Here is a 24,068-nt window from a genome sequence, read left to right on the forward strand (position 1 = left end):
ATTTCTTAATTTTACAAATAAAGAATCCAAAGCTCAGAGAGGTTCAGTAGTTCCCATCTAACCTTACACTATTAGCAAATGGTAGAGCTAGGATTTGAACACCAGGTAGACAGCCGACTCCAACACTGGCTTCCTCTCCGTAATTACGTGTTGTGACTGTGTAAGGTCAGGCAGGGCAGTGGCGCATGTGCTGTAAGACAACTAGCAGAGAATGAGAGAGAGCACACAGATTCTGGCAAAAAACAAGAATCTGTTGTAGGTTAAAGAAGATAGGGGTATAAAAAGGGGTGTCGCCCTAGCTCAGGGGTCCTCAAACTTTTTAAACAGGGGGCCAGTTCACTGTCCCTCAGACCGTTGGAGGGCCGGACCATAGTTTAAAAAAAAACTATGAACAAATTCCTATGCACACTGCACATATCTTATTTTGAAGTAAAAATCAAAACGGCAAAAACACCCACATGTGGCCCGCGGGCCGTAGTTTGAGGATGCCTGCCTAGCTGGTTTGACTCAGTGGATAGAGTGTTGGCCTGCGGAATGAAGGGTCCCAGGTTTGATTCCGGTCAAGGGCAAATGCCTGGGTTGCAGGCTCAATGCCCAGTAGGGGGTGTGCAGGAGGCAGTCGATCAATGATTCTCTCTCATCATTGATGTTTCTATTTCTCCCTCTCTCTTCCTCTCTGAAATCAATAAATACATATATACATATATGGGTGTCAATTGAGCTAAATATGAACATACTATCAAAAGTTAAGTCCTCAAATATAAAGAGAGACAATTTCAAGAACAGAAATGATAGAGGTGGAACTGAACTGGTTTCGGAGAGGTCATAGGCCACTTTGCAACACTCGAGAGGAGGGCTTGACTCCTAAGTTAAACAATAAATACTTTGATTACAGTTAGGAGGCTTAATACAATAAGGAACTAAAGATGGGAAACAAAGTTCATCTAAGAAACAGCTGTGGGGGAAGGGAATGGGAAAGACACAGAAACCAACACCAGGAATCACAGAATCAGACTTTCTTTTGAGCTGGAAGTAATTTGGAAGTCTTCCAATCCCTATCATTTCAGAGCAAAAATGCACCTAGAAAAAAATGGCTAAATACCTGGCCTCCCAACTAAGGCCAGGTTTGGTTTCACTTTTATCTGTATAAATAAAGACAGAGAGCCTGCTTTGTCCACAATGGTGCCCTGGAAATTCAGGTGAAGTCAAGCCTATGTTAGAAGACCATGGGATAAACCACTGGCAGTTCCAGGATCACACCAGGGGCCTAGCTTTTCAGTCTTCGATGGCCCCTACCACCAGTCTAACCAGTGAGCCTATCCTGCAGGAAACTTAGAAGAGAAACTCTCCACTGAGGAGAAAGGTATGAGATGGATTTTTCAGATGGTTCACATTTTCTGACTCTAACCCTTACCCCCTGGTCATTACCAGGACTACCCCAAATTGGCCAGAAAGTCTGCTTAGCATGAGGGTAACATACATCATCAAAGTAAAGGTTTATCAGGGAGTCCAGTAATTGCAAAACCAACAACAGCAAAAATAAATAAAAATCAACATAGTTCATTTCAGAGAACTGGAAGAAAGAAGACCAACTGGCAAGAAAGAAATAACCTCTACATACTAAGACTCTTAATGCCCCCATTTTACAGATACCTTAAGTATCTGTAAGTTTAAGGCTCAGTGAGATGAAATAATTTGAATACCTAACTTGTACAAAGCAAAGAAGAATATAAATAATCGTCTGAATTCCACAGGAGTTTTAGTGCTCATCATTCACTTAAGATTCCTGAATGTCAAGGAACGAATAATCTATAAAACAAAGTTAAGTCTTTTCCACCAATGTCTAAAGAAGTATAGAGATTCAGAGAAAGAACATGCCAGAAAAGTAAATTTTTGCTTGGTGCCTGTTAATGCATTTGCCATCCCCATGAGACAAAAATCGTAAAGTAAGAATGGAAAGATATTTGGGGTTAGGGATGAACTGACAACATCAAGTAGCGTAAAGGAAAGTTCCTATGAGAGCACTGTCTGATTTAAAGCCATGTTACATGTCTATAGCATTACATAAATTCTTGCTCTAAAGGGGAGGGTCGGGGTAAGGGGAAGAGATCAATCAAAGGACTTGTATGCATGCATAGAAGCCTAACCAATGGACACAGACACCAGGGAGGTGAGGGCATGAGTGGGGGGAGGGGGAGCGGTGAGGGGGCAATGGGGGGGATAAGGACACATATATAATACCTTAATCAATAAAGAGAGAAAAATAAATAAAAGTGCCTCCCAAAGGAATTAAATCTCGAAGGTTGCTCCCACTCAAGATACACTTAATAAGAACTCTCGGAGCCCAGTTTCCTTAAGCACACAAGTGTCCTTGCTATAACCACTCCTTTTTATCTATTTCCATGCTTTGTATACGTCCAAAAAGACTGCGTTCTTACCTTGGGTTCTCTTCCTGTTTTGCACAAATTCTGAGCGCCTCAGAGTGCTGGGTGCTGTGCGACGGAAGCAACTATTCCTTTTCCAAGTTTCTGGGCCATTTAATTTTCTCTCTTCCTCTAAGTGCTGGGTGTTATTCTCTAATGGGGAGCCCTGAGGGGTGCCACAGAGATGCTCTCCTTGGCTTCCCCTAGTCCGTTGATTCCACAGGATATCCGGGGTGACCCTTCTGCTCCCAAACGCCATCATTCCTGGTCTGTCAATGCCATTATACTCCAAATCCTTCATCTGATGGAGAGGATCTGTTCCCCTGTAATTCCGAAGTTCATACTCGCAGTTTTCAAATAAAGGATCATAGTCTTTATTTTCTGTCTCAAAATTACTCTGATCCAGGGCATGAGTCTTTGCTTTGGGATAGATTTTATCATTTTGATAAACATTCCTGTCCCCTTCAGAGTATTTGACAAATCCCTTACCTTCACTGACACCATTCAAATCCACAGACTGAGCATTCGTAGAATTCCCAGGAACATGATATAAACCGTTGAGGTCTCTGTAATAAATATTAGTTTCTTTACAATCCTCAAGGTTATAATTAAAATTCCTGTGGTCCTTATACCAGTTTGGAGATTGACCAGAATTCCCCAAAGAGTCCTCCAAACCCCTGTGGCCAGTCCATTGGTCAGTTTCTTTAGAGTCCTTGGGATTACAATCCAGATTCTTACAATGTACGTAGCCGTTTGTCCCCCCATGTCCCCCAGCTTTCCAGGTTACGTCTGGGCTTCCAGTGCCAGGGCTCGGGTTTCCATAATCTACATTTTCTGATTTCCAATAACCATCACAACCTCGAGTTCCACTTGTGTGGTGCATATAGTTCTTTCCATTTTCTTTTGCTTCCTCGTAGTCCATAGAGCTTGCTTCACTCTGCTCAAAATCCCAATATCCACAATGCCTTTTTCTGTAGGGCCGATTCCGCCTGGTGGTCTGGTCCCTGGAATCCAAGTCATCTTCTCTGTGACGCCCATCCAGCACCGTAAGGTCCCTTTTCTGTAGACTCCTGCAATCTTCGTACTCCCAGCTGGAGCCCCAGGGCCCTTTCTTCTCAGTTTCTCTTTCTTTCCTAATCTCATGGGTTTCACACATGTTCAGTGTGCTTAAAGACACAAGTTTCACTTCTCTCTTCCATGGGCCTGGGTTGGGCTGAAACGTGGACAGGTGTGTAGCCTAAGGCTGTATCTGTCCTTCTCAAAATGTCTCCCAAAGCTTTAAGAGTCACTCTTCTTGCTGCTCCAGTTGGAGCACGGAGACATGTGGAGTTATTTCAACCTCGGGATCCAATCAGTGAGCGGCTATATCTTTCCCCACGGAGACCAGGGGATAATTAGTAACTAGTGTTCATGTGATTGGAGTTGGCAGCCTTGTTTGGTGTTTCCCTCAAGCTGGTCAAACTGGCTTGGCTGCTTTATGAACTGGAAGCATTCTCCTGCTCTAAAGGTTTTGCAGAAAAGGCAGTGGGAAAGAGAAACAGCCCCCTTTAAGAGCCCCAGGTAAGGTCAGATATCAGTCTCATCTGCCTCTTTAATCCTTTAGTAATCAACCAGGGGTATGAATACATGCTTTCACGTGCAGCTCAAACTGGACCTCAACCTCTGTCCTCCCAGTTCAGCTTTCTAATCCTGGGACATCTGAAACTCTGGGACTCCCTTCCCTTTAACTAGGGGCAGAACCCTTCCTCCTTTGAGAGCTCTGTTTTATGGGATTCAAGTTACCAACCAGTTAGTTTACACTCAAATCACAAGCTGTTGAAGCTCCTGCCTGCCAACACACTGGCCATCCCACTGAAGGAAGAACAAGCACTCCCTTTTACTCTGATCTGTGGTTTGGGTAATTTTATAGGGTGAAACTCTTTGCCAGAAGAATACAGTTATGTATGCTCACACGTTCCTTGATACTTGTCATGCTAGAGAAGCATCGAAAGCACACATTTCCCAAATCTCTTTTCTAACTAATTCATACAACATATTTATGACCCGGATGAAGAATGAGACGAGAAGTCAGAAAGTGGGGTACAAAAATACCTATTTGACTTTAATCAACATTAGAGAGATACCGAATATGCGTGAGGCAGTGCGGAAGAGAAAAAGATGACCTAGTTAGTCCTCGCCTCTTACAGTGAAGGAGCAACACACTATAAAGTAAGACTGAATGTGACAAGTGCTGTAAGAAACACCAACGGCAAAGGCAACAAAGCAGAGTCCCTCATGGGCCAACTAGAGGGTTCCTGGAAGTGGTGGCCTTTGAACAGTGCATTCCATCACAAGCGTGATTTCCATAGACTTTCTACGTACGGAGAACCAGGAAATGGGGAACGGTTTGAAGGCCGTGTGTGGAAAAAGTAACAGGAGATAAGGACGGAGAGGCAGGCTACGATCGATCCCAAGGGACCTGAATGCCATTTGTTTCATTCCATGGACAATGAAGAGTCATGGAAGGTTTCTGAGTAGGAGAGTAACACGCTAAGAGACGGTCGTCGTTGGTGAGATTATTCTTGTAGCTATCTGGTCATGTCTAGGAAGGATTCCTTGAACTTTTATCTGATCCCTATTTGTAAAATAACATAAAGAATGCTGAGGAGACCAGGGTTATATGCTCTGTCAATAATTAGACGTTTACCCTTGGGTAAACCATTCATTCTCTCTGGGACTCAGCCACCCATCTGTAAAGTGAGCAGGGGCATCAATGATGCTCCTCATTCCTTCAGTTTTAAAAATCTAGGGTTCATGTTCCTCACAACTTCCTTGTACTTTCCCCAAATACCTACTGTGCTGTTAGTCACACCTTTTGGATTCTCTACTAACAGTTACTGAGCGAACCTGTAGATTGTCACATCTTCTGATTTTCTTTCAAAGTCTTTTTGTTCATTTGTTCTGTTCCCTTACGCCTTTCAAACCAACAGCAGTAGCAGCAACAGCTTCCATGCTGTGAGTGCATGTTATGTGCTAAGGCCAGGGCTAGAGCTTGGAAGTTGGCATGAATTTTCTTTGATCTTCACTACCCTGCACAAAGGGTCTCATATTATCCTTATTTTACCTCAGATAAAGAATCTTTGGGAGTTTGAAAAACCTGCCCAAGATCATAAAATCTAACACGAGGTAGGGCCACAATTTGAACCCAGATCTGTTTTCACTTCATGGTCCTAGGCCGAATATTCAAACTCAAAGGCTAACACGGGCCAAATAAACGAGGCATGTGGCCTGTGGGCCGCAAGGTTGACATGCTTGCCCTAGACTATCTCGAAATATAGTAAAACTTTAATTTCCCTCAAGCCAAGTAAACAAATAAACTCTATAATGGACCATTATTTCTGAGGCAAGTCTGCCACACCCCTGCCTCTCTTGATTCCTCATCACCCAACCACAAGGAGTACCTAGACCTACACAGTAACAGAAAGACTCATCATCTAAAACCTATTGCCTAAACCCAATAAAGATTTTTATTTGGTTCACCAAACCTCTAGTCCTATCTAATAATAGACAAATATGCAAATTGACCATACCTCCGACACACCCACAAGCCACGCCCACAGGTCACGCCCACCATCCAATCAGAGCGAGTATGCAAATTAACCCAAACCAAGATGGCTACAGCCACAGAGAGCAATGTTTCCTAGGTAACAGAGGAAGCCAAGCTTTCCGCCTGCCCTGGCCAGGCCTAAGCCTCCACTCAAGCTACAAAGTTTCAATTATAGAAGGTAAACAAATTCAAACAAATGGCAGCAGAATGGAGCTTGAGAGAGCAGGCCAGGGTTGCCCCCGGCAACAGGGGAAGCAAAGCTTTCCGCACACCCTGGCTGGGCTCGCCCACTTAAGGCAACAAAGTTTCAATTATAACCCCAACACAAATGGCTGCCGGCCTCGGCCTCGGAGGGAGCCCCAGGCTTGGCTCCACTCCAGGCTACAAAGTTTCAATTGTAGAAGGAAAATAAATTCCAGATACCAGGGCCTCTGCTTGGGTTGCCAGGGGACGTGGCCAGCCTGCAAATCACCACAGGCCCCTCGCTCAGGCCGCCCCACACCCCAAGGGAACCCCTGCCTGATCCGGGACGCCCTTCAGGGAAAACCAGCTGTCCCCCACCCCTGTACCAGGCCTCTATCCTATCTAATAAAAGAGTAATATGCAGATTGATCATCACTGCAACACACAATATAGCTGCCCCCATGTGGTCAAAGATCCTGCCCCCATGTGGACACAAGATGGCCACCACAAGATGGCCAGCAGGAGAGGGCAGTTGGGAGGCACCCGGCCTGCAAGGGAGGGCAGTTGGGAGGCACCCTGCCTGCAAGGGAGGGCAGTTGAGAGGGACCAAGCCTGCAAGGGAGGGCAGTTGGAGGTGATCAACCCTGCAGGAGAGGGCAGTTAGGAGTGACCAGGCCGGCAGAGAAGGGAAGTTGGGGGCAAACAGGCTGGCAGCAGAGTGGTTAGGGGGTGATCAGGCTGGCAGGCAGAAGTGGTTAGGGGCAATCAGGAAGGCAGGCAGGCAAGCAGTTGGGAGCCAGCAGTCTTGGATTGTGAGAGGGATGTCCGACTGCCCTTCAGGGGTCCCAGATTGGAGAGGGTACAGGCTGGGCTGAGGGACAACCTCCCTCCGTGCACGAATTTCATGCATCGGGCCTCTAGTATATAATAAAAGTCTAAGCAACTGTTAAGGCAGAACAACGATAATGACCAGTCACTATGCTGCGCACCGACCACCAGGGGGCAGACATTCAACACAGGAGCTGCCCCCTGGTGGTCAGTATGCTCCCACAGGGGGAGCGCCACTCAGCCAGAAGCCGGGCTCATGGCTGGCGAGCGCAGTGGCAGTGGTGGGAGCCTCTCCCACCTCCGTGGCAGAGCTAAGGAGCAGCGAGCCGAACGGTAAGGAGCAGCGAGCAGGCGAGCGGTAAGGAGCGAGGGGTCCCGGACTCCGAGAGGGCACAGGCCAGGCTGAGGGACCCCCACCCCCCAGTACACAAATTTCGTGCACTGGGCCTCCAGTATATATATATATAATTGATTTCAGAGAGGAGGGGAGAAGGAGAGAGAGACAGAAACATCAGTGAGAGAGAATCATTGATCGGCTGCCTTCCACAAGCTCCACACTGGGCTCGAGCCTGCAACCTGGGCATATGCCCAGGAATCGAAGCTCGACCTCCTGGTTCATAAGTCGACGCTCAACCACTAAGCCATGACAACCAGCCCTCAGGGTCATTCTTGACTCTTTTTTTCCCTCTGATACCTCATGTCTAATCCACCAGCAAGCCCTACTGACTCTAACTTAAAACAGACCTAGAGCTGAGCACTTCTCATCATCTCTCCTCTGCCATCATCTCTTGCCTGGATCACTGCAGTAGCCTGGTCTCTCTGTCTAACTGGTCTCTCTGTCTATTAGCAACACTGCAGCCAGAGTAACTCTGTAAAGTTGTAAGTCAGATCGTATCACTCCACTGCTCCAAGCCTTCCCAAGGATTCTTGTTTTACCTGAATGGTGTGCTTGCTACAAAGCCCATGTCCTTGCTCTAGCTGAATTGGCCTCCTTGCTATTCCTCCAACACCACACATGCTCTTGCACTTATCCTGTCCCATCTGCCTGGAACAATCCCTTCCCCGCTCCCCTCCATCCCCTCCCCTCCCGCCCCCACTACCACACACACACAAACACACACACTGCCCGCCCAAAAAAATGGCTTGGCTGGCTCCCCTAGTCATTCAGATCTTCCCCAAAATGTCACTTTTCAGTGAGGTCTCCCCTGGTTACATAGATTATTTTGCCTTCTAATACTATACATACACATTTTTACTTCTTGTTTCTCTCTCCCCATAAGGGCAAAGATCGCTGCTGTAACTTCAGAACACTGTCTGGAATATAGCAGGAGCGTAACAATATTTGTTGACTAAATGACTGCCCCAGAGTTTTTAGTCTTTGGGTCTCGCTACATCTGGTAGAAGGAGGCAGCACGCTCAGACATGGGCCTGGTGGCATGAATGCTTGCGGCTGAGGGGTCCCATGCTAGCAAGAGACGGGTCCTTTCCCTAGGCACTGCAAAACCCCAGTGAAACCTGAAACCGATACTTAAGTCCCTGGATCTTTTCCAGGGTCTCCACCTCTGGGCCTGGAGCTGAGGGTAAGAAAATGCTCTGAAGCCACGCTACAAACTACAAAGAATAGTGATTCACAGGTTAATCATAACTAAGCTAACTATTCTAAGCTACACTTCTTGGCATACATTAAAACATCTATCCTAAAAAAAACACATAACTAGTTTCTGTCCTGAATTAACAGTCTACTAACAGTCAGGCTTCTGACTATGATTGCTGTTTTATACCAAGATAAAGTCCATTGGAAGTAACTGAGCTAATTTTTACCGAGGCAACACCCCAAACCAGATGTTATACAGTCGAGGATACTTGCTTGCTTTTTCTTATGTATTGACAAACTAGAAAGAAAGGTTGTTATTCCTTTTACATAAGCTTTTATTTTGAAAGATCAGAAAATTATTTGGCTATTTAAATCTATTATCTTTTACTAATTCAAGAAAGGATTTTTATACCCGAAGCATCCCAAGGAGTCTTCAGAATAACAACTTGCTTCTGTACGTAGAAAAACCGTACTTTCGAAGTTTAAAGATGTGTTTGGAATATTATGTATCACTTTAATGTAAAGATGTCATTGTTCCATATCAGTAATTCTCCAACTTGTTAATCTAATGGCTCTCTTTAATGGGCCTTAGGTTCCACCCAATATCTTGCTGAAAATGCTAATTTCCTGAAAAACATATTCTGATTTGCTTTGCAACATTTAATTTTAATTAAAATTAAAAATGACCCCAAGAGTCTCTGGTCATCCTTCCTCTTGGCATTACCTTAAAGGGAAGAGAGAAGTTTAGGGGCCAGGTTCCTGATGCCGAAGAGGCTGACTCACTCTACAGTTTACCATCCACCGTTTGGAACCACGGGGTCTGGCCCACACCAAAAGTAACTAACACGATTCAAAGGCAGCAAGACAGATAGTGAGCAAGTGTAGAGGAGAATATCAGTAAGATCACTAGCGTTTCAAAGATATACAAATATGAATGATACTATGACTGTGCCTTTTTTTATTAATAAATGCACAACTAGTGGCTGGCTCATAGTATGTACTCAAGAAATGTTTGCTGAGTAAAGAAATGAATGCACAACTCCATTTATCAGATTCAGGCAGATGAACCTCTCCCACAGACAGAAAAGAACTGTGATATGCTACCATGAGATCCTCTTAGTGCAGTGTGTAGTCCTAGTCAGAGCTTCCCAAAGTAACTTGTGCTGGGAAATCGGAGTATGTGTACTAACCCGGAATGTTTCCACTGCTCCAGAAAGCAACCTGTTTATCAGAGTTGAGGGTATTATGTTTTAGATATGTGCCTTAATGAATTAATCAGCAATTCATTTGATCTGAAGCTCCTTGAGAGCAGAGGGCACATCCATGTTTCTTACTGTGGTATATACCCTGCACAGTGCCTGGCACATGGTAAAAACTCAATGAACAGTTGCTGGATGAATGCGTGGTTGAATTCAGTACCATCCTGAAGCCAACAATGTGACATTTCATTCCCCAACACACAATCAGAAATGCCTCCTAATAGTCTACGCTGACTCTACATTATGATTCCAAATTTAAAACTCATAATTCTCAGAGCCAAGCACTGGCTCATCTGAAACTACTAATACTGGGCTTTCTATTGCCAATAAAGGAAGTTTAGGTTACTTGAACCCACCCTCTCACAGAAAAACAGCTTAAAAAATTAGAGGAAATATAAAAACAAACAAACCTAAAACTATCAACACATCGACAAGATGGTACTGCACAGGCCAAAACCACAGAAACTGCATTGCCCCAGGGTGCTTGCCAGTCCCAGAAAATGGAACTTTTGGTTCAATGGCTCTCTGGGGAGAAGGGGCCCAAAACTCAATGCCAGAGTTGCAAGGGGAGGAGTCTAGAAGGAGACCTTTAATGTAATAAGCTAAGATTCCAAGGGATTCCTGAGAGTAAATCAGAATTGACCAGCCCCCTCTTGCAAAATTACAGCTGGGTCCCTGGTCATCCAAGGTGCTTTAAGCCTTGAAGTCAGTTTAAGGTGCAACTGGACTGAGAGTGACTAGTGTTTCCATGTGGGAATTCCTTCTTGGGAAATTTGTCTTTTTGAATCCTAAGAAGAATCAGCTGAGAAATCTGGAAACCCAGAGAAAATATGCTATTACTCCTGTGAGAATAAAGCTTAACAATTAGTGTAAAGATGTTTCTAGTTTGAAGGAATCCACAGATGTTAAGTTGAAAGAAAGAGCAGAAAATACCAATACAGAGTAAAAGATTAAGGTTCACTGGGACAAGAGTACCTAGGAGAGAAAATAATCAAAATCTAACCAGATTGTTTTGCTTGTAGCTGTTGCTATGTTACATGTGTGTGTGCTAACAGTGAGTCATTCTTGCAAATAAGGTAAATATTAACAAGGTTATGTGCAGAGTATATTTTGCACAAATCTTATAAGCAATGGTCAAAGAATGTCAAGTTTTAGAAGCAAAATAAGGCCTTACATTGGCAGTTCTGACACATCACTACATCCCCAAAGCCATGGCAAGCCCTAGGATTCTCCATTGTCTTCCATAACTACAAGTTTTGAGATATACTTCTAAACTATTCCTGCATTAAACATACAGGTGGCAGAACAAAAGTCTCCCACATTCCAGCCAGCAAGAATTTCTCAATAACGATACTTTGGAGAATTAATAGTGTTTCACAGAAATGTTATGTCTTCTAGCCTTAAAAATACCATGCAGTGTTTTTCAATGGATATGTGGATTAATGGACTGGTACTAAGTGATGAAATTGGTATTCTTCTTTATTCAACTGATCTTTTCAGAACTAATTTAATATTCGGTCAGTGTTCTTACTATGTGTTTTTTAATTCTAAAAGATTAATACTGTAAAAGATCTACAGTAGATGGGTAGAGTCTTAATCAGAAAGACTTTTCTTTATTTGAATCCACTAAATACTGCATTCAGTGTATTAATGTTGACTTGATTTTCTTTTTTATATCAATTGCTAATATGATTAAATTACTTATTTCTTGCAATCACTGACAGAGCCTCTTAAGGTCGTCTTTTTCTTTTTTTCATAAAAAACGTATCCAACAATAAAATTAGTCCCTTGAAAGAGGAGGAAATTAATCAGTTTAAACACCAGGCTTTATTCTCTGAATCCAGTCTCGTACAATCTCTAATCGTGACATTTAAGGCCTAAGATTTAAAGAATTTTTGGTACAATATTTACTTAATTCTGGTTGGTATTATTTTTAGTGTTTCTGTGCCTCTCAATGAAAATGTTAAGCCTACTGAGGAGACAGATACTGTGTATTAGTCAGTGTGTCATTTCCCACACACTCGGCATAGTGTTCTGCAGGCAGTAGACTCATTAAATACTTGATGAATTGAATTTAGTTTAACTGGATGAAATTGAATTGAAGTTGCTTGTTCTACCTCCAGAGCTTTAAAAGATTTCCTACCTTTATTGTTAACTTTGAACTTGGACTACCAGGGGGCTGGGGACTGTCAGAGCAGAAACGTCAGTGAGACAAAGTTACTGGGTAGCAAAATAGTCCAGTTCTGTGCCAGACCCAAAATGAAGTTCTTTATTGTAGCTATTTCTGCTTCTCCTCCTCCTCCTTCAAATAAGAAAATGTATGGGCAAATACCTTACTATGCTTATCACATGGTAGGCATTAAATAGGAGTTTGAGAATTAGAAGAAAATATTATTAAGAAGCACTTCTAATTTAAAGACTTAAGTATAAGTATGAATCTAGTTAGATCGACAGGAAATAAATACATTGAATGAATTAATTTAAGTATGGCGTGATATACAGATTTTCGTAATAGTTCACACCTAAATCTATATAGCACTTACACCTTTGTTCATATTGCTCCTTCTAAAGACTATGGAATAAATATGAAGTCATGAGGATTCATTTCCTAGAAGTTTTATTTTATATTTTCAAATCTGATATGTTACTTTTTATAGTTTCCTGTTTGCTGCAGATACCTTTCAGCTTGTTTTTTTCTTTTCTTTTCTTTTAATATATATATTTTTATTTATTTCAGGGAGGAAGGGAGAGGGAGAGAGAGATGGAAACATCAATGATGAGAAAGAATCATTGACTGGCTGCCTCCTGCACGCCCCCTACTGGGGAACGAGCCCGCAACCCAGGCGTGTGCCCTTGACCAGAATCGAACCCGGGACCTTTCAGTCCATAGTCCGACGCTCTAGCCACTGACCCAAACCAGCTAGGACAGTTTTTTCTTTTCTTTACATAAGGTAATATATAGTCTGTGTATGATATTAAGTCTTAGTGGGACTGTTTGTGATGCCACCTGGTTCTCATTAGTGTGGTCTAGACTCCCTGTGTGTCTGTCTTTTACTGTGTGCTAGTCCAAGTGTTTGGAAAACTTTAAGACCTGAGAGGAAGGCACCTCATTCCAGAGAGAGAATTGGCACTTGTTTCTTTCAGTTGTTGGTCAGCAGTTTCTAAATTCTGCAAGGATAGCCCTAGCCAGTATGGCTCAGTGGACAGAGCAGACTGAAGGGTCACGAGTTTTATTCCAGTCAAGGGCATATGCCTGGGTTGCAGGCTCGATCCCCAGAAGGGGACGTGCAGGAGGCAGCCGATCAATGATTCTCTGTCATCACTGATGTTTCCATCTCTCTCTCCCTCTCCCTTGCTCTCTAAAATCAATAAAAATATATTTTAAAAAATAAAATAAATTCCGCAAGGATAGTAATCTTTGGGGTTCATGAACAAAAATTGGAATTCCTGGTAATTCCTAAAATGATAAATTATCCTGTATTTTTAAAAACTCTTTATTTACATGTTCTTAAATGATAATAGTAGTGACCTTAATAATCAACAATAATTTTCCTGTGTTAGTTTAGGATTGTACTAAAGTTTTAGAGATTTTTATATCTGTATATAGATGAGAAATATATATAAAATAAATGCAGTTTATTATTATTATGAACCAAAATATTGTGACAAGATTATATATTTTAATGACATGTAGAAGTGTTCTCTTTTTTCTTTTTTTTAAATTCTTACCCAAGAATCCTTTCAGAAAATCACTCGATTTCCAGCCTTCTGATAATACTCTTCTTGGGATTTTTAATTATGTTTTTTCATTCACTTTTAGAAATCTAAAGGACAAGGGAGTAGGTATGTGTACTTGGTCTGCCATCTTGGCCCCGTCTCTCTGGGTCACCATTCTCCTGCTTCTATCTCTTATTAGTATCCTGCAATGTCTAGACCCACAGAATACTTTTATTATTCACTTTGCTGATGACGTGCAGGTGCTGATCCGTGGGGCACATGCCAAAGTGCCCTGAGGTCAGGTTCTCCTTGGGTCTTAGAACAACTGCCCGTGTCTCACTCTCTTACTCTTCCTACTTTGCAAATTATTTCTCCTGGTGAACATGAATGAAATCTCCAGGTGTTGGTCACCCCCAAATTAAGGAACAGCATTTTTTTTTTTTTATATTTTATTGATTTTTTACAGAGAGGAAGAGAGAGGGATAGAGAGCCAGAAACATCGATGAGAGAGGAACATCGATCAGCTGCCTCTTGCACACCCCCTACTGGAGATGTGCCCGCAACCAAGGTACATGCCTTGACCGGAATCGAACCCGGGACCCTTGAGTCCGCAGGCCGACGCTCTATCCACTGAGCCAAACCGGTTTCGGCAGCATTTAAACTTCTGAATGTGCAAGGTGGGAAGCAGTAAACTGGAGTAGTTAAAACCATGGGCTCAAATCCTTGCTCCCTGGGCTAGTGACTTAATCTCTACAACTTGTAGTTACACCATCTATAAAGTAGCCAGAAGGATTATCCCCGGTACCGTCAGGGTGGCTGTGAAGATTCTCTGTGTACGTAAATGCTAACAAATGCTTATTAACAAGCTAATAAATGTTAGTTATTATTATTATTGTTGAAATCTTAGTCTATAGGCCACAAAGATACAAGATGCAGTTTTCTCATGAGTCTTAGCCTAGACATCTTCAGTCCTTTAGTAGGGCCAGGTTAAAGAAAGCTATATTTGGGGACTTCCCATCTACATGACTGCTATGGATGTCACAGCAGTATAGGAGGTATAAATGTCACTGAGCTGCAAATAAAGTCAGGGGGCCACAATGGTCATAGGATACATCAAGACAGAGCAGTCTAATTGTGGTGCGAGAAGAAATTAGGTAATGAAAAAGCAAGTCATTCTTTGTCAATCCAAGGTGGTAACATATCCCTAAAAAATATGGGTAGGCTACTACTTGGACTTACGGGTGTCAAGAAATAAGTATATATTATTTCTTCATCACTTACCTCTAAGTTGCTGGAGTTCCATATTCAAATTTTCAATGTTGCTCTCGTAGAATGCAAGATTCTCCAGGGTCTCTGCCCTTAAGGATTCCTCTTGCTTCTCCAGCATTAAGTTGAGCTCTTCGTGAGCCCTGCTATACATATCCAAGTGCTGTTCCATTTCCTGGATTCTCACCAGAACTAACGGACACTGGGAAGTTTGGTCCAAGGTCTTTTCCATATTCTCAGGGGCCTCCTTTCCTAGGGTCCCGCAGGTAGGGCGGTTACAGGTGAGGAGTTTGGGGGGTGCCGCATTCATTTTCTGCTGTGCTGAGGGAGGCAGGGGAGCTGGGCGAGAGGGCCGCACTGCCAAGGGCGGCTCGGGTTTCAGGCTCTGGTCCACGGGCAAATGGGGAGGAGTGGACGCTGGACGGGGTGGCGGTGGCCTTAGGGCCTTTCTCCTCCCAGGCAGCTCCTGCTGGGTCATTCGCTTTGAGGAACCTCGGACAATATCCTTCTCGGAGCTAAAGTCCATGATTGAAAAGTGGCGCAAAATTTTATCTGGTTCAGAGCCAGACCCCGACAGGCTCTGCTCAAACTCTATCAGCTGTTGTGTCAGCTTCGAATCCAGGTCAACGTGGCCGTCTCCCTGGGGAAGGGCCAGTGCTTCCACAGCGGGCCCCACGGCTCGCAGACCAGGCTTCATCTCGGAACAAAAGCGGGCAGCGTGTTTTCCTTCGGGTGTGTGGTCCTTTTGGGGACACCCTGCCTGGCCCTGGAGTTGAGGGCTCAGCTGGCGAGGCCTGACCCCCCTGGAGGCGGAAAGAGAGGAGCCTTCATGAAAAGCAGACGCTAGCTTCTTCGCCTGGGAGGATGTTTTTCTGGAAGGGAGGCTGGAATAGTCTCTAGTCCTTGCTTCTAGAGGAAAAGGGTCAGAGAACTGCCCTGAGCTTGGATGGCTCCCTCCTGCTCGAGAATAATACTGGTTTTTCTGCAGTTGGGGGTGAAAAGGTACATGAGGTTGGGAGGAGACACCATTGACTACCTCTGAAGAATCCTTTGTGGCAGAGTCTCTGGCAAGTGGCTGTTCATGCCCTGGGCCTGGGCTTCTCGGCGGCCCCCTCGAGGTGCCCTCGTCCCAATGAGAGATTTTGTTTAGTTCATATTCAGAGGTCAGATGACCTGGGGGAGAAGCAGATGTTTCAGAAATAATACAGTTGGACTTCTCTTCTTCATACTCATGAGATTCATGTCCTTTCTCTCCCAGTACGAAGGAGTTCTCTGAGCAACCCAAAGGCGTTTCAGGGACCCTGGGAAGGCTGCTTTCCTGTGGCAGGACCACAGCTTCCTCCACCTTTGTTTTAGGACATAAATTCACAAACCGGTAAGGAAAGACGCCTGTCCTGCCCTTCAGTGATCCTTCCAGCCAGCCATCTTCCAGGGTCCCCAGAATTCGGATCTTATCGCCTACCTCAAAATCCAACTCATTCGGCTCCAGGGCTTGGAACCTGTACAGGGCGATTCCGTAGGTCCCTGGCTGCTCGTCCTCCTCTTCCGGCCCTCTCTCCTCTTCTGTAGGGGTACCTACTTCACCATTTTCCATGCAGTCATCGTGATTTCCAGACCTCACCGACTCATCCACAGTCCTCAGGGGCCCCAAAAGTTCTACAAAACCTTCGGGGAAAATGCCTCTTCGACCCTCTAGTTCCCCTTCAAACCAGCCTGGTTCGGGAACTCCGATGATGGTAATCACATCCCCTTCTCTGAAGTCCAGCTCCTCATCCAGCTGGGCAGAGAGCCCCATCAGCGCCCGGGCTTGTCCCATTGAGTAGTCGGGAATCTGCAGCAGGGCACTCTGCGAGTGCCACTGCCGGCTTCGCGAGGACAGGCAGAGCTCCCGAACACACGAGGACGGGAAGAAGCCCCGGGCACCCCAGCAGCTTCGGCCTTGCAGCCAGCCGGCAGTGGGAGCGCCATCGAGAATCACGAGGTCACCTAAAAAAGAGAAGCAAAGATAATGGTCCCAGTCATCAACCCAGAAGAATCCTATATAATAAAACCCTAATATGCAAATCGACCGAATGGCGGAACGACCAGTCGCTATGACGCACACTGACCACCAGGGGGCAGATGTTCACCTAAGGAGCTGTCCCCTGGTGGTCAGTGTGCTCCTACAGGGGGAGCACCGATCAACCAGAAACTGGGCTCACGGCTGGCGAGCCCAGAGGCGGTGGCAGGAGCCTCTCCCACCTCCGCTGCAGGCCGACAGTAAGGAGCGAGGAGTCCTGGATTGCGAGAGCCCCAGACTTCGAGAGGGATGTCTGACTGCCAGGGGGGATCAGGCCTAAGCTGGTAGGTGGACATCCCCCGAGGGGTCCCAGACTGTGAGAGGGCACAGGCCGGGCTGAGGAACCCCTCTCCCCACCAGTGCACAAATGTTGTGCACCGGGCCTCTAGCATTACTATAACTAATTCTGTAAACCATCATTTTAAACATTTACCGAATTCAAGGAAATATACACCAAGAGTTTTAAGCAATGAACACTTTTGACAACTTAGTGAATTTTGACAATTTAATGACAATATACTGAAAACTCCTGTAAAGCAGTGATTTTCAAAGTGTGGTCCATGGGATCTGGGGCAAGGGGTCCCCAAGTTCCTTTCAGAGGTCCTGAGAAGGTCAAAACTATCATATTGCCTTCATATACTTCACTCAAAACAACATATTGCAGAATGAAAACAGATACAAATATGAGAATCCAGCTTTCTTTTATTAAATTAAATATTAAAGAGATCTGCAAAAATATAAAACAACGTTGTAAGAATCAAATGTTCATTGCTTAGAAAACTAGTTATTTTTGCTAAAAATATACTATTTATGTTAGTATGTCATGGCTTTTAAAAAATGAATAAATATTTAAAAAATTTCTCAGTTTTTATAGCTAATATGGTAAAATATCAATAGACCAACATAAGCAAAGCTCTTGTTGTCCATTTGCTAGTGATTCTTTAATTCTAACTATCAAATAAATGAATTATACCTTCCCTCCAAAATGAGCTCCATGCTGCCAACCTCCTTTTTTCCTCTAATTTCTTCTTTCAGAATATTTATTCCATTCATTACTTGCGCTTTGCTTCCATCTTAGTCCAACTCACATTATCTCACTCTTATAAACCTTGACCTTAGACACTGTCTCTTCCAGTCTACCAAGTGATTCATGCCTAAGATTATAACTATATCAATTGTATCATATCCTTCCCCTGCTCAAACATTTACCCCGAAGCATGAAGGCTCCTTCCTTCTGTCAAAGGCTTCTTCTCTAATAATCCTATTCTTACTACCTGAAATATATAAAAAATAAGTTTGCTCTGGATACTCTCCAAAAAGGTTTAGTTACTAAGCTACATGTTTTCACCTCCATGTAACTTGGCATTCATATCCAGTCATAATATCCCCTGCTCCCACCCCCAGCTATCCAATATATGTCACCTATAAGACCCTATTTCACACGAAGGGACTCTCCTTGTCTCCTATACAAGCCTCTTCATCTGAAGCCTTAACAGGCCACTTTAAAGAAACTAGTAGCCCACATTCATCTTACATAAATGATCATAGTAAATGATCCATATTACCAATTTTGACACTTGTATTTTTATATACTACACAGCCCCTAATGTAAAATTTTGCACTTAGTGGTAGGCACCCAATACATTTTCACTGATTTGATACTGTATTCCTGAGAAATAAGGTCTTGGTCCTATATTTCTATATTCCTTTAATTTATGATTCAATACCCATTGGTCAGAGCTTGTGGTCCAGATAACTACAAGTGATTTCCCCTCACCAGCTCTAAGGCCATTCCATCAGTACCACAAGGGAGCTCACTGGAGACGGCTACTGTTCACACACAATAGGCCTTTTGGTGAATAGGCCTGTTGGTGAATAAGAAGAATAAAAGCATGCCATACCTCCTACTCTACTGGCTTTGAAATGAACTGGACTTCTTAAAGCTGTAGAATTATAATATTTTTCCTTGTTTTGCCAGATCTCCATGAAACTCTTATAATAAGCCTTGTTTTCCTATTTTCAGCTGGGTGACGATCTTACTAAGCTTTATTACCCGACTAGAGGCCCGGTGCACGAATTCATGCACAGGTGGGGTCCCTCAGCCTGGCCAGCGATCGGGGCTGATCAGGGCCAGCTGGCCGGGGGAAGGGACCTCAGGAGGTTGGCCGGCCGGCCGGCCGTGGGGGGAGGGGCCGCGGGAGGTTGGCTGTGGGAGCGCACTGACCACCAGGGGCAGCTCCTGTATTGAGCGTCCGCCCCCTGGTGGTCAGTGTGCATCATAGTGACCAGTCAACTGGTCATTCGGTCGACCAGTCCTAACATCGCTTAGGCTTTATAGATATAGACTGTCATTCTGTTGGTTATTTCTATATAATAAAGGTGATTTTTTAAAAATCACCATTTAGCGACCTGAAAAGCACTTTAGAGCTTATTATTCAACACCCTTATTTTATAATCCTGTTTACTGAATTTTTTGCATGAGTCTCTCATTTTCATCTGAGCCATGCAGCTATTCCTCTGGCATCCTAGGTGATCCCTTAGGAATGGAGGCTACCGAGTGGTCATTTCTAGACTTCTGAGACACCAATATGAGGAACTCCTGGAGTACCGTGGCCAGATTTCGAGAACTGAAAAATAAGAAGTGTGGTGACTCTTAGCCTGAGCCTTTCACTCATACACAATTAATCCCAGAGGCCACACTGCTTGTTTCTTCTGGTTAGGTTGTTTTATTTAAACAAGAACTGCATTAGGAATAAATAAGAATGAATGCAAGTCCTCTTAGAATCTGAATACAAGTAACCTGACTCTGAGTATTAGATACCTCATTGAATCCTAATGCCCTGGGCACTATGTGCTTTATGCAGATCAACCATATATTTACTTACGTTTACATATGAGCTATATCAGAACCTTAATCCTGATATCTCACATGACAGATTTGACTGATAAATATTTGTAAATAAGTTGTTCAGTTTATTTTTTATTGGTCCTTTTGGGGGGATGAGGAAGTGGTCTAGAAACATAAAGTTATAGGCAAGGGATAAGCATTGTGTTATGTAGGGCAATGATTAGTGATATTCACCTCCCACTATTTTTTTTTTCTCTTTTCTTTGTAATACTCTCATTTGTGTGTGTGGGGGGGCGGGGGGGGGAACCTCTCTTTTTTTCTTCCCTCTCTTTATTTTTTGGTATAGTCAGTGGCCCTGGCTGCACTGATCCTTCTAAGAGATAGACTTGTTGCTGAGTTTAAATATAACCCCACATACAGGGAACAGTCCAAAACAATAAGATAGCTTTGGGAAAAGGAGAAAGGGTGACATCTGCTGGAAGAATCTCTGGGGTTCTAGTTAGAATCTCCCCGGAAAAATGTACATGTACACAAAACTTCGCCTAATTATTGGGAAACAAGGTCCCCCAAAGCACCTCTGTGAACTCTAGGAATCCCAGGTTAAGAATAATAAACATAGCCCGGCCACTGTGGCTCAGTGGTTGAGCATCAACCTATGAACCAGGAAGTCACGGTTCGATTCCCTGTCATGGCACATGCCCGTGGGTTTCGGGCTCGATCCCCAGTAGGAGGTGTGGAGAAGGCACCTGATCAATGATTCTCTCTCATCATTGATGCTTCTATCTCTCTGTTCCTCTATGAAACCGATAAAAATATTTTTTTAAAAAGAATAATAAAAATAGCTCATCTTTGCCCTGGTGTTTCTCAGTGGTTAGAGCATTGGACTCTGCACCAGAGTCTTGGTTTTGATTCTCGGTCAAGGGCACGTACCTGGGTTGGGGGTTTGCTCCCCATGCCCAGTCAGGGAGCATGGAGGAAGCCCTTTCTCCACACCCTCTGACTGGCCTGCCTTGGGTCACAGCCCTCCAGTGCGAGGTGAGTAGGGACAGATAAGGTTCCCTGCCATAACATCTTGACCTATTTCTGCCTGCCTCCCCAACACTCATTAGCAAGGAAGTACACGGAACGCAAGCAGAGTCTCAGTGTAAAGTGAAGTGTAAGAAACTTTCAAATTTGGTTTTGAGATTAAGATCAAAATGCAATATTCCTTTCTTCTTACTGACCAAGGGTTAAGGAGGTTTGTGAGGTTTCTCCCTCTCCCCACCTTCTCTCTCTCTCTCTCTCTCTCTCTCTCTCTCTCTCTCTCTCTCTCTCATGCGCAGGGCTTAAAAAATTAAGCCATACTCAAAAGAGCAAGTAACAATATTAATAACATAGCCAGTAAATTCTACCATTTTGAGAGCATTTTCTGAATCATCACAAAATTGCATTGATATAAGTGTCTGTGCTTATGCAGAAATGCATGGGCTACATCAGGTGTACTTGTTGAAACGGTTAACAGTCCATCTTTAGAAGGTCTGGAGGTTAAAGGTTAACAGTCCATCTTTAGAAGGTCACATGTCTATTAGAGCAGTGAGTGCCAACCGGTGGTCCGTGGACCACTGGTGGTCCGTGAGGTCCGAAAGGTTGGCGACCGCTGTATTAGAGTACAAAAGTGGGAAATACTTGGAATATCATTTGAGACCTGGCTATGACTATCCATTTTAAACTGCTTCCTTTCAAACTGGTTCTGATGAGAACTTTAATAACATTACCGAATGGAGAGTAGTAAAATAGGCCTATTTTACATCTGCCTCTTAATTTCCATACCACGACTGCTGCCCTACTATTATGCATTAATAAGTAGTAATGAGGTTAGTAAACCCATATCGGTTTTTATGAGAAAAAAAAGATATATGTAGTCAAGTGTGGCCATAGCATGGGGCAGTGGAAAAACAATGCTGGACTTGTAATCCACTGAAAGGACTTCACATTCTGAGGCTAAAACTTCTCATCTGCAGGTAACATTGTTTGAATCTCATTTTCACCATTTATTAAATGCAGTTCATAATACCCACTTTGCTACCTCCCAGGTCTGTGTTGAGGATCAAATGAGAATGAAGTTGTGAGAAAATACTGTGGAAATTATAAAATGCTGCTAAAACAGAAGGCATTGGCATTGTCAGCACCGTCTTAGTATTGCTGGAGACCTTCCAGAAGTTAGCCACTTATAAAAAGTCCAAAAAAGATCTATTTGTCAAAATGGACCAACTCCACTGACCTAATTATTTTTAAAAATATATTTCTTTATTGATTTCAGAGAGGAAGGGAGAGGGAGAGAGAGACAGAAACATCAATGATGAGAGAGAACCATTGATCAGCTGCCTCCTGCATGCCCCCCACTGGGGATCGAGCCCGCAACCCGGGCATGTGCCCTTGGCCGGAATTGAACCTGGGACCCCTCAGTCTGCAGGCCGATGCTCTATCCACTGAGCCAAACCCGCCAGGGCTCCCCTGATCTAATTTTAAACAGTCTACTCTTGGTCAACTTACCTCGGTAGAGGGAAAGGCTGTTCAATTCTTGGGATGTAAATTCACAGATACAGACAAACAGCCTCTCTCCTTCTTTCAGGCTGGGAATGGTCACAATTTCCACAAAACTACTGGGGAACTGTCCTGAAAATAAAAGCAAATATTTTGAAAAAAAATTTTTTATGCCTATGTACCAGGACAAAAATTGTTTTTCTGAGCCCATTAATAGGGCCCAATTAAAAACTCAGTGAGAAAATGCATTTCCAGCCAATGAATATTTATTGGGTGTCACTTATGCAAAGTGCATTGCAGAGGGGGAAAGGAATAAGACAGTCTTGGCCATCAAAGATCTGAAAATCTAATTCAGACAAAATCTAGTTCAGACATAAACAAAATTCAATTCTAAAATCCAGTGTCACAATACAGGTACACAAATTACTATGAGATTTCAGAGAAGGGAGAGAATGGGTCAGGAAGAATATGAAAAATTTTATGAAAAAGATAGCATTTGAGTCTAAAGATGGGTAGGTTTTAATAGGTAGAGGTAGACGAGAGACAGAGCCTGTCAATTGGAAAGCATCAGGTTTAATTGATTCCACCTTCTAACTGTCTCCGGTACCTGTCCACTTACCTCCAGACCCCCCACGCTGGTCCAAGCCATCAGCATCTCTCACCTAGATTACTGCACCAACCTCCCATCCCGCCTCCCTGCCTCTGGTTTTGCCCCTTCCTACCATCTTTCAATTGGCAGCTGAGAGCTTTCTAAAATTCTGATAAATATCTTAAAGCACAGTAATGGTTTCTCATTTCTGTGACTCCTTACCAAGGCATAGTCTGTCCTCCATGATCTAACTTCTGCTCATCTCCCAAGCACTATCCCCCTCCTCCACCATTCACACTTCATGCCATACTGAACTTTTCTCAGTCCCTCCGTGTTCTCTCTCATTCCAGGGCCTTTGAACAAGCAATTCTCTCTGCCTATCCCCTTTGCCTTGCTAACTAGTACTCATCATTTCGTCTAAGCTGAGATATCATTTCTACTGGGAGATAACCGATTATCTAACAAATGTGGGCTAAGTGTCAACAGGGTCTGTTCTAAGGACTGTATAACATCCTCCAATCCAGATTTACATAAACACATGTAAGTTAGAATGGGATTTAACATAGGGGCATAGTGTGGGGGGCAAACTGCCATCCTTCCCTAAGCTAATTAATGAAAGAAATAAGTGGTAACTTATGTTGTAAAAAACAAAAGAAAGGAAACCAGATGCATGGAAAACAGGAGGTAGGTGCCTCTTACCTGTAACATCCTCTTTCTTTCCTAGAAGCCAAAATTCATCCACCACTGCCAACACCTCAATCACATCCCCCACAAAGAGTGGCAGTTCTTCTGATACACTAGGGCAGAAGTCAAAGATGGCTCGAACCACTGATCCAGCCTCCATGTTTTATAACCTGGACAGAAAGGTCAAAAGAAATGGGGAAGCATAAATATTTAAGACACTGTAATATAGATAGGTATCTCGAGAATGACATAGCTTAAGATATAATGATACTTATAATAAAGTCAAAGCTAAGTAAATAAAAAGTTTATACTTAAATTTATCAAAGTAGTCTCATTTATTTCTTATAAAATAATAATTTCCTCATACATTTTCCTTGGACATTTTTCATTTGATTCTCAAAGTCATTCTGGAACTAAAAAAAAAAAAAAAATGTGACCTATACCTGTGATAGAAAAGATACAAGTTGGGAAATATAGACTTTTCAATATGCCTGCAGAGGGCAATAAGG

General features: G+C 43.5%; 1 protein-coding gene across 2 annotated transcripts in view; it reads right to left on the reverse strand.

The window, feature by feature from the left end:
• DNMBP (dynamin binding protein) overlaps window positions 1-24,068 on the reverse strand; it is a 95,649-nt gene that overhangs the window by 42,965 nt on the left and 28,616 nt on the right. The window contains exons 4-6 of one of the 2 annotated variants that reach the window (XM_008144174.3): window positions 23,575-23,729; window positions 22,296-22,418; window positions 14,872-16,842 (exon numbers count right to left, since the gene is read on the reverse strand). In XM_008144174.3, the coding sequence (XP_008142396.2) occupies window positions 14,872-16,842; window positions 22,296-22,418; window positions 23,575-23,719 (2,239 nt within the window). In that variant the 5' untranslated portion in view covers window positions 23,720-23,729. Of the gene's footprint in view, window positions 1-2,438; window positions 3,580-14,871; window positions 16,843-22,295; window positions 22,419-23,574; window positions 23,730-24,068 lie in introns of those variants that run through there. The other variant, XM_028149197.2, reaches the window with a different exon arrangement.

The sequence above is a fragment of the Eptesicus fuscus genome, chromosome 17, assembly GCF_027574615.1.
Source record: "Eptesicus fuscus isolate TK198812 chromosome 17, DD_ASM_mEF_20220401, whole genome shotgun sequence".
NCBI lineage: Eukaryota > Metazoa > Chordata > Mammalia > Chiroptera > Vespertilionidae > Eptesicus > Eptesicus fuscus.